Source organism: Ovis canadensis, chromosome 3 (assembly GCF_042477335.2).
Source record: "Ovis canadensis isolate MfBH-ARS-UI-01 breed Bighorn chromosome 3, ARS-UI_OviCan_v2, whole genome shotgun sequence".
NCBI lineage: Eukaryota > Metazoa > Chordata > Mammalia > Artiodactyla > Bovidae > Ovis > Ovis canadensis.
The window spans coordinates 161,238,555-161,255,143 of NC_091247.1; the positions used below are offsets into that span (position 1 = coordinate 161,238,555).

The window sequence follows — 16,589 nt, forward strand, 5'->3', positions numbered from 1 at the left end:
ACCTCTTTCCTCTCCTGCATTGGCAGACAGTTTCTTTACCACTGAGCCACCTAGGAAGCCCCATTACACAATTCTTGACTACTGTAAGTAATTCTGCCATGATCATGGGAGTGCAGTTATCTCTTTGAGACAGTGATCTTATTTCCTTCAGATATATACCCAGAAGTGGGATGGCTTTTATTTTTAATTTTTTGGGGAACTTCCATACCGTTTTCCAGAATAGCTATACTAACTTACATTCCCTCCCAACAGTGCATGAGGGTTCTCTTTTTTTTGCATCCTTGCTAACACGTGTTATCTTTTGACTTTTTGATAAGTCATCCTAGCAGGTGTGAGGTGACAGCACACTGTGGTTTTGACTTGCTTTTCCCTATGATTAATGATGTTGAGAAGATTCGGTTCTTTACACTGAGGATAAGCTGACTATCCATGACCAGCAGCATAGTGCCTGGGCTTAGTTTGCCATGAGTAGAGAGGAAGGAAAGAAAGAAAAGTATGGAAGAAAGAAAGGGAGGAAGGAAAATAAAAGAAGAAAGAAAAAAGAGAGGAAAGTGTTTTCACTAAATATTGGTTTAAAAAAAGAATGAGTTAGACTCTGAATTCTCTTTGGTCAGTGCTTGTTTGATTTTAGTAACCTTATCAACAATTGGAGATTTTAATGAAAAAACCTGGTGAAGAAGTGCAGGGGGTAACCAGAAAGATTGTAACACCTGGCTTTAGGAAAACTCCTTATAGTCATCTCTCTGAACCCTGTGCCTTTTACCAGCAAGGGAGTCACCAGCCCTGCCCTGATAATTGTGGTTTATTAACAGCATTCACTCTTCATTCAAAAATATTGGTTGGAAATCTGTTCCCAAGAATGATTCACATGTCACCTTTAGATCTTGTTTTTAGGGAGCTCAGTGTGTGATTTTCCAGTTGTGCCTAAGGAGATCCAGATGATCTAGAGAAAGGGAGGTGGGGAGTCCGGACTCCCAGCACTCATCGGGCTCAACCCCAGTGCAGCCCTGCTTCTAGGTTTCACACTTTGGGCCCTTCCCAAACATTTCTCATGGAGAAGTTTTAAAAATTCAAGGGTGACTGGATAAAAATAGATTATATAGTTCAGCATGACACTGCTTACTTTCTTGGCCTTATTTTGTGCATGAAAAACACACACATATATATGTATTTGATATATGTATATGAAATGTACATGTATACAAAGGAGTCCTTCAAAGTATCCATCCCTATAATTGGGAGCTGGTGAAAAGCAGACAAAAAGGCATAGACTTGGGACTCAGTTAAGCCAGATTTGCATACTGGTTCTCAGCTTTCCCAGCTGTGTGACTGACTGCAAGTCACTCAACTTTTTTGTGAGCCTCAGCGTCCTCATCTCTGTTACTAGCGTCACAAGGTCATTGTATTATCTGAAATCATGTGGCCAGGGCTAGGCACACAGCAGGAAAGTAGGCAGCTGTGAAGACTGCATGCTTAGCATGGAGGGAGAAAGAAAGAATGAGATCCACGGCGGCTCACTGCCGGCATCTAGCCAGTGTACCCAGACCAACCCGTACCAGCCTGTTCACTCTTCACTGGACTCCACTCAAAATCAGGGTCAACCTCTTGGAGTACTGAAGAGCTCTAAGTGAGAAAAATGTCTAGTGTTTGTACACTGTCCTGGAAAAGGACCTTACCACATCGACACTCCAGAGCATGGCGACTGTTTTTAAAAGCTGCTCTAATTAGCAAACTTGTTAAATCCCTGGTTGCTCTTCAGGTCTCCTGTCACACTAATTAGGATATCTAACTGGTGTTGGTTGCCTTAAATGCATATTTATGCTTGTCCACAAGCATAATTATTCTTGGCTTCTTTTCCCCTAACACGTATAAGACGAAAACATGCATTAAAGAAGCCAATTATAGGTAGAAGTTTTATGAAATTTAAATTCCTAGAAACTTTGCAAATGATGTTAAAAACAGTGAAGAGTCTTTAAAAACGTATCCTTTGTTCACACACATTCATGGAATGACACCTCTCCCCTCCTCTCCTTTGTTTTCATCTCTAAAGGTACCATCTGACACTGGCAAAGAGATTAAAAAAAAAAACACGAAACTATTGCTGTTTCAAGGAGTCATACGTAGCACACATTGGAGGATAAAAAACATGCCCCCTTTCCAGCAAGTCAGCACTGATGTGCTCAGATTCCTCTTGGCCTCCAAGCTGCTTATTCCTGGGTTAGGTATTGCTCTGTGCACAGGACCCCAGTGGTTCACCTCCTGGACATTCTGTAATATGTAATTCTGAAGCAAGAGATACGCTCAAACCTATCTATGCGTCTATTTGAGGGTAGTCATTACTAGAGTCCTTCATGCTAATAATGATGATGCCATGCCTAGAGAAGCCGCTCACATTAATTACTGAGTATTTAAATAAAGATAATTATTAGAACTCCAAATCTCTTGGGTGAAAGCCGAGGGAATATTTGTGTCATGTGGTAAAGGTGCTCACACTCCAATCAAGTAGATCATCTTAACAAAGGAAGCTCAAAATTGCAGATCATTTATAATATAAATACTGAGTTTAATCACCACACTTTAAAGCAGGATTTCTTATTAGGCCCAACTTTCCTGGAGCTACAAAGAGGCTTTTCTCTATAGTACACATGTATACCTGTATGGGCCACAGTTAGCACTCTGAATTGCACAGTTTATGGTAACCCACTCCAGTATTCTTGCCTGGAGAATCCCATGGATAGAGGAGCCTGCCAGTTCATAGGGTTGCAAAGAGTCAGACACAACTGAAGCGACTTAGTACGCACGCACATATGGTTAGATGAAGGGCACGATTAGTAAACTCTAAATGAACAATCTTGGTGACAGCAGAGTGACAGTGGTGAGCTGTATTAACAGTAAGAGCTCTAGAATGAATGGGGTTATTAATGCCCATTAGTTTCAGTACATTCTAGAAGAGTACTACCCAATAGAACTTTGTGCAATGATGGAATTGTTCTGTATCTAGTCTAATTATGTCTAAACGGTATCCATCAGCTACCTGTGGCTGTTAAGGACCTGAGATGACTAGTGCTACTAACTGAATTTTAGTTAATTTTAATGTTAATAGCCACAGGTAGCTGATGGCTACCAAATTGATCACTTTAGTTCTAGAATCATGGAAAGGACCTTAAAGGTTTTAGTGGCATATTTTGAAACACTGGCATAAAGTGAAGTATACTAATCCCAAACCAGAACGAGACACAATAATTTAATGAAACAAAAACAGAATCAAAGTTTTTTATATGTGTGTGCATATGTATACTTGTGTATGTGCATAATTTTTATTTTAAACCTAAAACCTAGATGTTTTTTAAAACTAGTGATGTGGGGTAAAGCCAAAACAACAAGACACTGATGAGTCTCTTAGGTTAAGTGGATAACTTTTTAAAATAAAAGCTTTTGGCTGCTCCATGCAGCATGTGGGATAAAAGCTCCCTGACCAGGAATGAAACCCATGCCCATCACATTGGGAGCGCAGACTCCTAGCCAATGGACTGCCAGGGAAGTCTCTGGATAATTTTTATCAATACATAAGCTTGTTGGTCTTCCCCACAGGAATAGGATTTGACAAATATAATCAAACCTCCTACAGGCAAAACAGCAGGTTTGTTCTTTTTGGCGTGTTGCTTCTGAAAGTATTCCTCAGCTGACCAGCACCATGTACCATCAGACACACACTGTGCTGAACGACTTCCTACCTAAGCTACTGAAGAAATAGCTGATGCACGCGAGATAACACAGGGGCAGATCTCTCTATTATCTGTATTCAGGCTCTCTTGTCATTACTGCCAGTATAGCCTTGCTGGGTTCCAATCCCTGGCATCCAGGAGACCAGACATCCCACCAAGTGCTGAAACACAACTCTAGCCATACTTCATTTCTCAGTGGAGAACAGATGATCCTAAGTTCAGCCACTCCACTGTTACAAATTAAAAAGCTAATATAGAGAGGCAGGGACATGGACACTAAAGTTCCGTCACAACCTCTTAGTGTCCTCATACACTTTTAAGAGAAAGTCCAAGTTTGGTTGGTGAACTTGGATGAAATCAAGTTTAAGAGATGACTTGAGCCTAGCTAGGCACAGGCTGATTGTAGGTAGTAGCTTCTTAGTGAAGCAGCCCCAGCACTCTTTCCCCGTCCAGCACGCCAGCAGTGCTGTGCTCCGTCTCCATTTCTCCAAGCTGCTGGGTTAGGTACTGCTCTGTACATATGACTCCTGTGGCTCACCTCCTAGACATCCTGTAACATGTGCTCCTGAAGAAGAGATAGGCTCAAACTTGTCTGACCCGCCTAGGGGCCTAGCACAGGTGTTCTACTAATATGTTCTACTTAATTCTAGCAAAAACCAAAGGTGTTATTTGCATCACATTTAGTACCAAATTTGTGAAATACCTACTATTTCAAGCACCTGTGATGACTGGGGTCCTAAACACGTATTCAGTTCAGTTCAGTTTAGTTGCTCAGTCATGTCCGACTCTTTGCAACCCCATGAATCACAGCACGCTCAATCAAACTATGTAATTAATGACCAATTAACTTTTCTTTTCTCCTTAGTCAAAGAAGAGAATAATGGGCCTGTCTTTTGGAGAGGCAAAAAGGCTAACAGTCTGAATGAATCCATTTTCAGGTGAGATTGTTGGTTTATGTTTTTAACTTGCTGACCAAAATTTATTTTACATTTAAATTGGCTTTTTATTTAAAGTGCTTTTACTCTACTAAAATCTTCGAATTGGGTTCTGTTTATCTCATATATAAAATTATGAAGGTATTTGGGGAGGCTTTCTTCTAAATTCAAATCCAGTTAGTTATAAACTAAAATTTTCCCATTTCAAAGGAATATACAGTGTCTCAATATAAGTAAATGATTAAAATTAAATTCGAAAACACTTACTGAACTCTGATTCTGTGTAGTAGGAACTTGGTCCCTGTAATAGATACAACAATGAGTAAGATATAGTTCCTACCCTTGAGAAGCTGATTCTAACCAGGACATATGATATTTGCATAAATGAAGATACTGCAAAGTATGCATGCTAAGTGTCCTCAATGAGTTTGAGCAAATTGTCAGAGAGATTTAATGAGGAGAAAGGTTTTATTCAGTTTGGGGGAGGAGTCAAGATATCAGATCACAGTTGTTGAAGGAATCACACATGGTGATTCAGATATTGCAGTTGTGGGAATTGTAAAAGCTAGGGAGGCCTGGCGTGCTGTGATTCATGGAGTTGCAAAGAGTCGGACACGACTGAGTGACTGAACTGAACTGAACTGAACGATAGAAGCAGGAAAAAAATGGAACGTGTAAATTTGAAAAGGAGTTGCCTAAGCTGCACAACTCAAAGTATGGTTCTATTACACACTTTAAGTAACTAGACACTAGAAGGAGGAGGGGAGCATAGGATTCTAAGAGCTCTGATTCAGGGGATGACAGGCAGGGGGAAAATTAAGGTGTGTTGGGGCCCTGAAAGTCAGGTATGACATGGAGGGAATAGCCAGGTTAGGAAAACACTATAAAATGCTGCAAAGAAAAAGTGAGCTCCTACTTGGGAAGTATGCACAGATCTGTGGTGCACCATGCTGTGTAATAACTCAGGATACTGGGGAGGGTCCTTTTCCCACTGTACTTACTCTCATACTCACCTTCTCTCACTGCACAATGATGTACAAAGGTCTTCTAAACCTAAATGTCACTATTATAACTTTTTCCTCACCAAAAGAAAACATATTGGTTTAGGAAGCCTGGCTTGTGTCAGATAGGCTTAGAGGAGCATGATTTGATCTAAATCCATGTGATAAGAAGCCAAGCTTTAAAGGGTTGCAGTTCCATTGTTACCCTGAGCACCATAAGTTACTAGATTCTTGGAGGAGGGGTCTCTGTCTTCCTGTCTCAATGCACTAAGTGATGTTCCTAACATGGCTTGCGTAACTGGAAGTATTGAGGGAGAGGCCGTGCCAGTGGATAGCCCCACACGCTCTCAGATTCAACATTCTTCATTTCACATTTGGTGTACAGTGCCCTAATTTTTCTAGACCATTCCGTTAGCCTCATTATCTTCTTCCATTTTAGAAAAATTAAAGAAATTTAGAAGTAATGTATGCAGTAGTTGTTGTAGGTTATCTTGGAGGTTAGAACTCTGTTAAAAGTGGCTGATGTCCAACATAGGTTAAAAGGGGAATTCAGGCAATATTGGAATTAGAGGGCAATGCATTTTATTCAACATTCATTCAGTAGATGAAAGAGGAGAGTGAAATAGTTGGCTTAAAGCTCAACATTCAGAAAACGAAGATCATGGCATCCGGTCCCATCACTTCATGGCAAATAGATGGGGAAACAGGGGAAACAGTGTCAGACTTTATTTTGGGGGGCTCCAAAATCACTGCAGATGGTGATTGCAGCCATGAAATTAAAAGATGCTTACTCCTTGGAAGAAAAGTTATGACCAACCTAGATAGCATATTCAAAAGCAGAGACATTACTTTGCTGACTAAGGTCCGTCTAGTCAAGGCTATGGTTTTTCCTGTGGTCGTGTATGGATGTGAGAGTTGGACTGTGAAGAAGGCTAAGCGCCGAAGAATTGATGCTTTTGAACTGCGGTGCTGGAGAAGATTCTTGAGAGTCCCTTGGACTGCAAGGAGATCCAACCAGTCCATTCTGAAGGAGATCAACCCTGGGATTTCTTTGGAAGGAATGATGCTAAAGCTGAAACTCTAGTACTTTGGCCACCTCATGAGAAGAGTTGACTCATTGGAAAAGACTCTGATGCTGGGAGGGATTGGGGGCAGGAGGAGAAGGGGACGACCGAGGATGAGATGGCTGGATGGCATCACTGACTCGATGGAAGTGAGTCTCAGTGAACTCTGGGAGTTGGTGATGGACAGGGAGGCCTGGCGTGCTGCAATTCATGGGGTCGCAAAGAGTCGGACACGACTGAGCGACTGAGCTGAACTGAACTGATAGATATAAATGTAGATCCATCTCTCTTACCTGTTAAATCTGGTATATTCTATTTGTTGGGCTCTGTGATTGATTTCAGATGTACAACAGTGAGAAAAATCAGCAAAAGTTAGAAACCACACTGCAGGAATGTAGGAATAGTAAGCATGAAGTTGGATTAGGCATACCTGGAACTGGGGACTTGAGTGCCACAGAACTTTGTCTCTGTCTCCTGGGATGTTTGTGGATCAGCTTCATTTTCTTTCACTGAATAACATGTCCTCTCTGGGACAGCAAAGTCAACAGCTGTCTTAAACTCGCTTTTTATTGCTCCCACCACCACATGGTGGCTAACTCACATACTTTCTTGCACCAAATTAAAAAATCCTGGGACCTCCCTGGTGGTCCAGTGGTTAAGAATCTGCCTGCCAGTGCAGGGGACACAGGTTTGATTCCTGGTCTGGGAACTAAGATCTCACATGCCACGGGGCAACTAGGCCTGTGTGCCAGAACTACTGAAGCCCATGTGCCCTAAAGCCTGTGCTCTGCAACAATAGAAACCACAACAATGAGAAGATTGCATGCCTCTATTAGAGAAAACCCACGCACAGCAACGAAGAGCCTAAGAGCTTCAATGAAGACCCACCACAACCAAAAAAAAAAAAAATCCTGGGAAGTCTCTGATGCCTAGCTTGAATAAATGATTCACTGATGAAAATACCCACCATAACCAAGAGGTTTAAAAACATGGCAGCTTTTGTGCACTCCATGTGTGGAGGAGAGGAGTGAATATAGGTCGGGGTGGTAGAGTTAGGCCTGCTATCCATAGTTTTCTAGGACTACCATCTTCGTCATTAAACATTTGAGTCAAAAGTGTAAACAAAAGGCAGGCTATGATAAACACTAATTAGAGGGCTAAAGAATGTTGTGTAGAGGGCTTTGAAACACCTCTGTGGTATAAAGTTTTAGGCCTAATTATGAGAAGCTGCAGGTCATAAGAAGGAAGCAGTTATCTTGGGACATCAGACTGACATAAATATGATTACTTTTCAAGGTAATAGTAAACAACAGACCTTCTAACACCTGAGGGATGGAAAACAGACTAGTGATGATCTCTGATAATGAGATTCAGTACTTCAGTTTCTCTCTCTTTAGTATAGCTTCATTAGTGGATAGTTCCATGTACTCAGACATTTTACAGGAGAAAACCCAAGCAGATGTCTCCTCAAAACGCTCCTTGAGGAAAAGTTTATTGTGACCTACTTAAGAGTCCCCTAAAGCTGGCAAGGAAAAGACTGCCTATTGCTTGCACATATAAAAGGAAAACAGAGATCAACAGAACATTTTTACAGTGCTGGCACAGAGGCAGATTTATATAAATTCAACTGAGTTCACCCTGAATAATCCAAAAGGAAAAGAGTGACAATGCTTAGCCTTCAGTCTAGATCTGCTCAGCTTATACCCACTAGGGTGGATTTTCATCTAAGTTTACATCTGTCTATAGCCTCTACTGATATCTAGCTAATGGAAGCTTAAAAGCAGACTTTCTAACCATAGGGCATAGCAAGTAGAAGGATGAACTGAAGAAACCGATCTGTTTAATAAACAGAATTCACACGGGTTCAATTCCTGGGTTGGGAAGATCCTCTAGAGAAGGAGATCGCAACCCACTCTGGTAGTCTTGCCTGGAGAATCCCATGGACAAAGGAGCCTGGCAGGCTACAGTCCATGGGGTTGCAAGAGTCAGACACGACTGAGTGACTAAACCACCACCACATGACAGAGGTGGCCACCTTGGCATCCTTATGATATAAGAATGTGTTGCACTTAATATCATTAGCAAAATAGAAGGGAAAAAAACAATCAAGAAGTTGAACCTTATATCTTTCTCTAAGAAGAAACATTTCTTGGCAGAAACTAGAAAAAGGGAGCTGTTTTATTCTTTTCTGCATAGTAGAGAAAAACATGCAGGCTCAGTAGTCACACTGGATAACATCAAGTCTGGACTCTGTCTTGGACTATTTCACCTTCCCAGGGCTTCACTCCTCATTGTAGGATGGGGCTCACAATGGTGCCTATCCCACAGGGATGATACATAAAGAACTAAATCACTCACATATGGGTGACCCTTGAACAACACAGGTTTGAACTTTGTAGGTTCATTTATATGCATATTTCTTTAATAGGTACGTACTACAATCCTCAGATATGGAACCTTGGATACAGAGGGGTGACTCTAAAGTGTTATGTGTTGACTTTCAACTGTGCAGACAGTCAGCGCCCCAACCTCATGTTGTTCAAGGGTCAACTGTACATGTAAAGTGCTTGAACTGTGTGTGACACTTAGTAAATCCCTATTAAACTTAGCTCTGTTGTTATTGCTAATTATCTGTAAGTCAGTCACTAAACAATAATCTATTCGGCATCCTCAGAATCCTTGATCAAGTCTTGGAACAGAATAACTTCCCTCTTTTCTACTCTCACTAATAATATGGTATTTAAAGAATAAAAATGCTATTGTGTGGGCTTCCCGGGTGGCTCAGTGGTAAAGAATCTGTCTGCCAGTGCAGGAGACGAGTTCAATCCCTGGTCTGGGAAGACCCCACATGCTGAGAAGCAACTAAGTCGGTGTGCCACAACTACCAAGCCTGTGCTCTAGAGCCCAGGAGCTGCAACTACTGTGCCCATGTGCCACAACTACTGAAGCCCGTGCACCTAGAGCTCGTGGTCCACAATAGGAGAAGCTGCCACAATGAGAAGCCTGTATACTACAACTGGAACGTAGCCCCTGGTTGCCACAACCAGAGAAAAGCTCATGCAGCAATGAAGACCCAGCACAGCCAAAGTTAAAATAAGTAAATACTTTCTATAAAAGCTAATAAAAAATGCTACTGTGCAGTAATTTGGCGTGTGTATGCTAAGATGCTTCAGGCATGTCCGACTCTTTTCAACCCTATGGACTGTAGCCTGCCAGGCAACTCTGTCCTTGGGATTTTCCAGGCAAGAATACTGGAGTGGGTTGCCATAAAATGTACTATTCAGAATGCTGTGTTGAATATTATGTTATGTGACTCTGGGTCACATGACGAGTCTCGTACTGGTGTCTGCCAGCCTCATGATTACACTTAAATACTGATAATTGCTTTCCAGTTTTGACTTATTTTACATAAAATTGCTTATATCTCACCAATTCTGCTTTAGTAGAGCCTTCATGGGGAATTTTTAAATTCAGGAGAGCTGAAATTCTACATCTTTTTCTTTTTAATTTTTTATTTTTACTTTATTTTACAATACTGTATTGGTTTTGGCATACACTGACATGAATCCACCACGGGTGTACATGAGCTCCCTGAAATTCTACATCTTAAGATCTAGGCCTATATAATTTTTTTATGGAAGAATCATTGTTCTTTATTGCTCTGCTTGTTTTTTCTATTTTGTATATTAATCTGACTACTTCCTTGAATAGGTGCTTTGCTCTCCATGAAAACTAAATTCCCCATTTTCGTATTTAACTTCTTTCTCTTCCTTCTTAAGAGTTTTTAAAATCAAATAATTATTTTTTTGTATTTGATTTTAAAACTTTTGAAAAAGATGAGAAAGAAGTTAAATAAATTCTACTTACCATTTTTCCTCATTTCTTGATAGAATCAATACGCTAGCATATATGTACTTTGTATTCTTAGTTGACCTTGCATCTAATGGATTTTTCTGAAGCTGTTTAATGTTGCCTGTTGCTTTTTGGACTGTGGGTTTAACTTGATGATTTCAGCCTCAAGGTGTGAATGTGGCTGTGTTTGATGTGGAGGGGAAAAGGAGAAAAGTCATTTGTGCATAATTTTGATCTTGGAGTTATCTTTTCCAGTTCTCTCATTGCTTACTCCTTTATGGCTGGGCTCTCCCTAGAGATACATAATCAGCTCATTAGAAAAACACTTGACTTTTAGCAACCTAGTACTATAAATATGAAGTCGACTAGTGTGGAAATTCAAGGTTCTAGAACTCTTGCTTAGTAATGAGCTACTCTTTAATCAGACTACTAAGAGTAGGTATTATTGAATTTTAAATGAAAAATACAGTTTAGCTTTACGGTTGGCTTGCTTAAGTGGTGAAGCTATAATGTCTGTGGCATTTTAATTTATGCTGTCAAAGGTAATCCTTGTTAGAAACCCTTTTAACTCTCTAAAATAATAAATTTTTCATACAACTGAGTAAATTACAGTCACTTCAAGTGGATCTTTCTGTAATTACCTGAAATCATTTTGCTGACCTTTAAGATCAATTCAGTTCAGTCGCTCAGTCGTGTCCAACTCTTTGCAACCCCATGGACTGCAGCATGCTAGGCCTCCCTGTCCATCACGAACACCCGGAGCTTACTCAAACTCATGTTCATTGAGTTGGTGATGCCATCCAACACATCTCATCCTCTGTTGTCCTCTTCTCCTCCTGCCTTCAATCTTTCCCAGCATCAGGGTCTTTTCCAGTGAGTCAGTTCTTTGCATCAGGTGGCCAAAATATTGGAGTTTCAGCTTCAGCATCAGTCCTTCCAATGAATATTCAGGACTGATTTCCTTTAGGATGGACTGGTTGTATTTCCTTGCAGTCCAAGGGACTCTCAAGAGTCTTCTCCAACACCACAGTTCAACAGCATCAATTCTTCAGTGCTCAGCTTTCTTTATAGTCCAACTCTCACATCCATATGTGACTACTGGAAAAACCATAGCTTTGACTAGACAGACCTTTGTTGGCAAAGTGATGTCTCTACTTTTTAATATGCTGCTTAGGTTGGTCATAGCTTTTCTTCCAAGGAGCAAGCATCTTTGAACTTCATGGCTGCAGTCACCATCTGCGGTGATTTTGGAGCCCCCCAAATAAAGTCTGTCACTGTTTCCACTGTTTCCCCATCTATTTGCCATGAAGTGATGGGACTGGATGCCATGATTTTAGTTTAACATATGTTGTGCCTAAAATGAACATTTTAACCTAATTTCATAACATTATCTAACATAATCTGTGCACTGGCTATTTAATTCAATTCCCATAGAGAAAATTTTAGAAAATATCATCTACAAGAATAAAGAAAAGCTATCACTTTTTGAGCACTTGTATGTTCATGTGTGTGTGTGCTTGCATACATGCACACATATGTAAAGTCAATGGAAGAGGGAGCTGAGAGTTGAAAGTCAGCCTAGTTCATAGCATTGTACAGATGATTAATGAATTTTGCTACTGCTGCTAAGTCGCTTCAGTTGTGTCCGACTCTGTGCAACCCCATAAACGGCAGCCCAACAGGCTCACCCGTCCCTGGGATTCTCCAGGCAAGAACACTGGAGTGGGTTGCCATTTCCCTCTCCAATGCATGGAAGCGAAAAGTGAAATGGAAGTTGCTCAGTCGTGTTCAACTCTTAGTGACCCCATGGACTGCAGCCTTCCAGGCTCCTCCATCCATGGGATTTACCAGGCAAGATTGCTGGAGTGGGTTGCCATTGCCTTCTCCAGAATGAATTCTACACCTGTTTTAAATTAAGAACAAATAAAAACAAAGTGGTTTCCAACTTTCATAGAGGTTCCAGTCTCATAAGGGAGATAAGATAAATTAATATAAAATGATAAACCAGCAATTCAAGACAATATAGGGTAAGATTAATAGCTAGCACCTACTGAGTGATTAATTGCTAGCATCTATTGAGTATTGCATGTATTTTCTTACTTAATCCTCACAGAAACCCAATGAGATGGTTCTATTGGCTCCTATTTTAAAATTAGGAAATTAAGGCTTAGGTCAATCAAAATCACATAACCAATGAGGGGCAGAGCCTGGATTAGAACTTGGATTTCATATTCTGCAACTTCTTAGCCTCTGCCACTTGCTTCCTTGGGCTGCAGAGAAAAGAAGTGGGTCATAGTGAGCTGGAGAGAACAGGGAAGACAAAAGATGGGACAAAAGATTGATTCTGAAAAAAAAACTGCTGATGCTGTTGCAATGATATTAGAAAAATTAGAAGAGTATTAGCAAAACATGAGTCAAAGAAAACACCATTTAAGAAAGTCTCTCTTCACATCTCTCCATATGAATAGTTTTTTCTTTATGGTATCCATCAGAAATGCACAATGAAAGAACAATCAAGTTTCAAAACTAGAATGAAAAGTCCTTTCACTAGGAGTATTGGGCTCTGTGAAGGACAGGCATAATGCTTTAGATGTAAAAAAAAAAAAAAGCCTCTTTAAATGACATAGGGTAGATTCTATTTCTGAAAGCAGGAGTATATACTGAAGAATTGTACCATAACTCCTAGCAGGTGAGAGTAAATCGCTCCTTTCTCCTAACAAGCATTCCCTTTATGCGAAGACTTTTACTTTCAGACTGCTGCAGTGGGCCACTGGGTTCTCTTTGTTCCTTTCTGTTAAATTCTGAATAGTATGTTTAACTCTAAATTCTACCTGACAGGTACCACCAGGAGAGCAGCACAGCATCCAAGGACTCAACTCTTGGCCCTCCTTCAGACCTGAAGAAGCTGTCCCTTCATGGCCAAAGAGCTGGTGGACTCTTTCCTAACCCTTCCAGGACAAGTTGTCAGCTCACATCAACCAGTAGCAAAGCTAGTGGGCCATTTTGTATAACAGACACAAAAGAACCCCAGGGGCTTTCAGATCACAAAGACTCTCTAAGTGAAATCCCTTTCAAGTGCAATGGGAACGGAAATGAGTTTTACTTAGGAAATTCCACCCTGGCTTCCCCTTTACAGAGCAACCCAAATCTAGAGAAAAAGGAGTCAGAACTTCATTTGTATGTTATTTCCACAACATCATCAATATTTCTGCACTTAAAAAGTTCATGGAACAATTATATTATAGTAAGTGCCCTCCTAAGTTAACCTTGCCTTGAGGATTATTTTTTAGGATAGGCTTCCCTGCTCTTCCTCCCCATTTTGGAAACTTAACCTTGAGATTTAAGATAGTGAAAGACACAATGCACTGGACAATTAAGGAGATGACTTTATCAGGCTACTGCAATAGGGAAAATGCTCATTAATGAAAAGTGTCTTAAAGAAAAGGAGATGGGGGTGGGATGATTTGGGAGAATGACATTCTAACATGTATACTATCATGTGAATTGAATCGCCAGTCTATGTCTGACGCAGGATGCAGCATGCTTGGGGCTGGTGCATGGGGATGACCCAGAAAGTTGTTATGGGGAGGGAGGTGGGAGGGGGGTTCATGTTTGGGAATGCATGTAAGAATTAAAGATTTTAAAATTTAAAAAATAAAAAACTAAAATTTAAAAAAAAAAAAAAAAGAAAAGGAGATGGGCCTGAGGTTTCATGAGGCAGGTAACAAATAGGGGAGTTGGCAATAAGTCTCGTGGGAATCAGTGAGGAAGGTTGGAGACAGGTCTTATTTTGGAATATTTGTGAGCAGGGTGGTTTTTTTACAGTTAGCTGGGGTGATTTCTCAGGCTTCCTAGGTGGCAGTAGTGGTAAAAATCCTGCCTGCCAGTGTAGGAGATTTAAGACACACAGGTTCGATCCCTGGGTTGGGAAGATCCCCTGGAGAAGGGCATGGCACCCCACTCTAGTATTCTCACCTGGAGAATCCCATGGACAGAGGAGCCTAGCGAGCTATGGTCCATAGCGTTGCAAAGAGTTGGACACAACTGAAGTGCCTTAGCACTCACACAAGGGGTGATTTCTTAACCATTCAGCTTTCAGTGAGGACAAAGCTCAACACTGTCAATATGTTTCATTATTTCTTAGCTGTGCTACTGAAAGTAGGCTAGTGGGAGTCATTGTCATAAGATCAGATAATTTTACAGAGATCACCTGGCTTATGTCCTTTATTTTATAAATGAGGAGACTGAAGCAAAAAAAAAAAATTCTAAGTAACTTACTCAACACTGTGTAGTAAGTTTAGAGGCAGAGTCAGAACTCTCATTTAGTAATCTTTTTATAATGCCAGGATCAGTTTTATAATATGACTTTTTTTAGTTCCCTTCAGTGATAAATAATTTTTATTACTGATCTTCGAATATAATAATGTTGAAATGAAAGTCACTCAGTTGTGTCCAGCTCTTTGCAACGCCATGGACTATACAGTCCATGAAATTCTCCAGGCCAGAATACTGGAGTGGGTAGCCTTTCCCTTCTCCAAGGGATCTTCCCAACCCAGGGATTGAACTCAGGTCTGCATTGTGGATAGATTCTTTACCAGCTGAGCCACAAGGGAAGCCCAAGAATACTGGAGTGGGTAGTCTATCCCTTCTCCAGCAGATCTTCCCAACCCAGGGATTGAACCCAGGTCTCCTGCATTGTAGGTGGATTCTTTACCAGGTGAGCCATAAGGGAACCCCTTCTGAGTGGAAAGAGTCTTTCATAACGATGTTAAGAGGAATGAAAGACTCTTATCACTCAGAAGAAGCTAGAAAGGAGGGGTTTTATAAGTGGCCCCAAATTTGGAAGACTGCAAGGCAACTCTAGTTGTTTTCTCATAGCACAGTTCAGAATATTTAATGTTTAAATTAAATGTTAAATGTTTAAAATTCATCTGTAAAATCTTAAACAGCTTTCTCCAAATTAAGAATGTATGTGAATCATAAATAGAGGGAAAATCTTGATCTCTTAGAAGAAGGCCTTATATACGACTCTTTGCGACCCCTTGGACTGTAGTCTACCAGGCTTCTCTGTCCATGGGATTTTCCAGGCAATAGTCCTGGAGTGGATTGCCATTTCCTTCTCCAGGGGATCTTCCCAACCCAGGGCTCAAACCTGGGTCTCCCGCATTGTAGACAGACACTTTACCGTCTGAGCCACCAGGGAAGCAACCATATATTCTAATAGAAAACCCAAAACTTAATTGACTTTTAAAAATCTGCCTAAATATTTCAAAATAACTGTTTATGCTTCCAGAATTAACTAACTCCTAGTTTTAAGTACTACTTTAAAATTCTGCAGTAGAGGCATGCTTGGGGTAAGTCAGATGGGCCAACTCATAGCCCTTCTGATGATAAAAGCAACAACAAATAACTACCATGTAGTGTTATTATCAGTTATTAACTGTGCTGATGCTTTCTATATATTAACTCATTTAATCTATACAACAGTCCTATGAGGTAAGACTGTTATTCTCATCTTATAGATGAGGAAACTAAGGAATAGGGAAGTTAAATATATTCAAGGTTATACAACTAACACAGAACTGAGATTTGAACCCAGATAGACTGATTTTTTTTCTATGCACTGAAATACTGTGGATGGAGGAGGTTATCCTTATGAGTTGGCAGACATTATTATTAAACAACATTCTATCCCTTGAAAGAAGGAAAACAAGCAAATATTTCATATACAAATGATGAATCAATTAGGTTACCATTTATTCTTGTGAAAATGGTATTAACTCAACATAAACATTTTAAAAAGTGTGACTTTTTTTGTGACATTGTTGGATTCTCTAATTAGGGTGGTTACCCTTGGTTGGTCTTGGTTATCTTCATAGATTTTAGGAAGTGGAAAAAGAATAATTTCCCAAGTCAGTCAGACTTATCTTGTGTAATTGATCTGTTGTGTCTGAGATTTCTTTCCTGTTGAGGTATGGAAATGCTCCTGGGAAAAGACATCTTAACTCTGTA

General features: G+C 40.4%; 2 protein-coding genes across 7 annotated transcripts in view; one reads left to right on the plus strand and one right to left on the minus strand.

The window, feature by feature from the left end:
* Nucleotides 1-16,589, minus strand: part of XPOT (exportin for tRNA) — a 175,880-nt gene that overhangs the window by 89,764 nt on the left and 69,527 nt on the right. The gene's annotated exons all lie outside the window — the stretch shown is intronic.
* Nucleotides 1-16,589, plus strand: part of C3H12orf56 (chromosome 3 C12orf56 homolog) — an 86,858-nt gene that overhangs the window by 35,495 nt on the left and 34,774 nt on the right. Inside the window, exons 3-4 of the mRNA XM_069584746.1 lie at nt 4,591-4,663; nt 13,416-13,821. Of these exons, the coding sequence (XP_069440847.1) occupies nt 4,591-4,663; nt 13,416-13,821 (479 nt within the window). The remainder of the gene's footprint in view (nt 1-4,590; nt 4,664-13,415; nt 13,822-16,589) is intronic.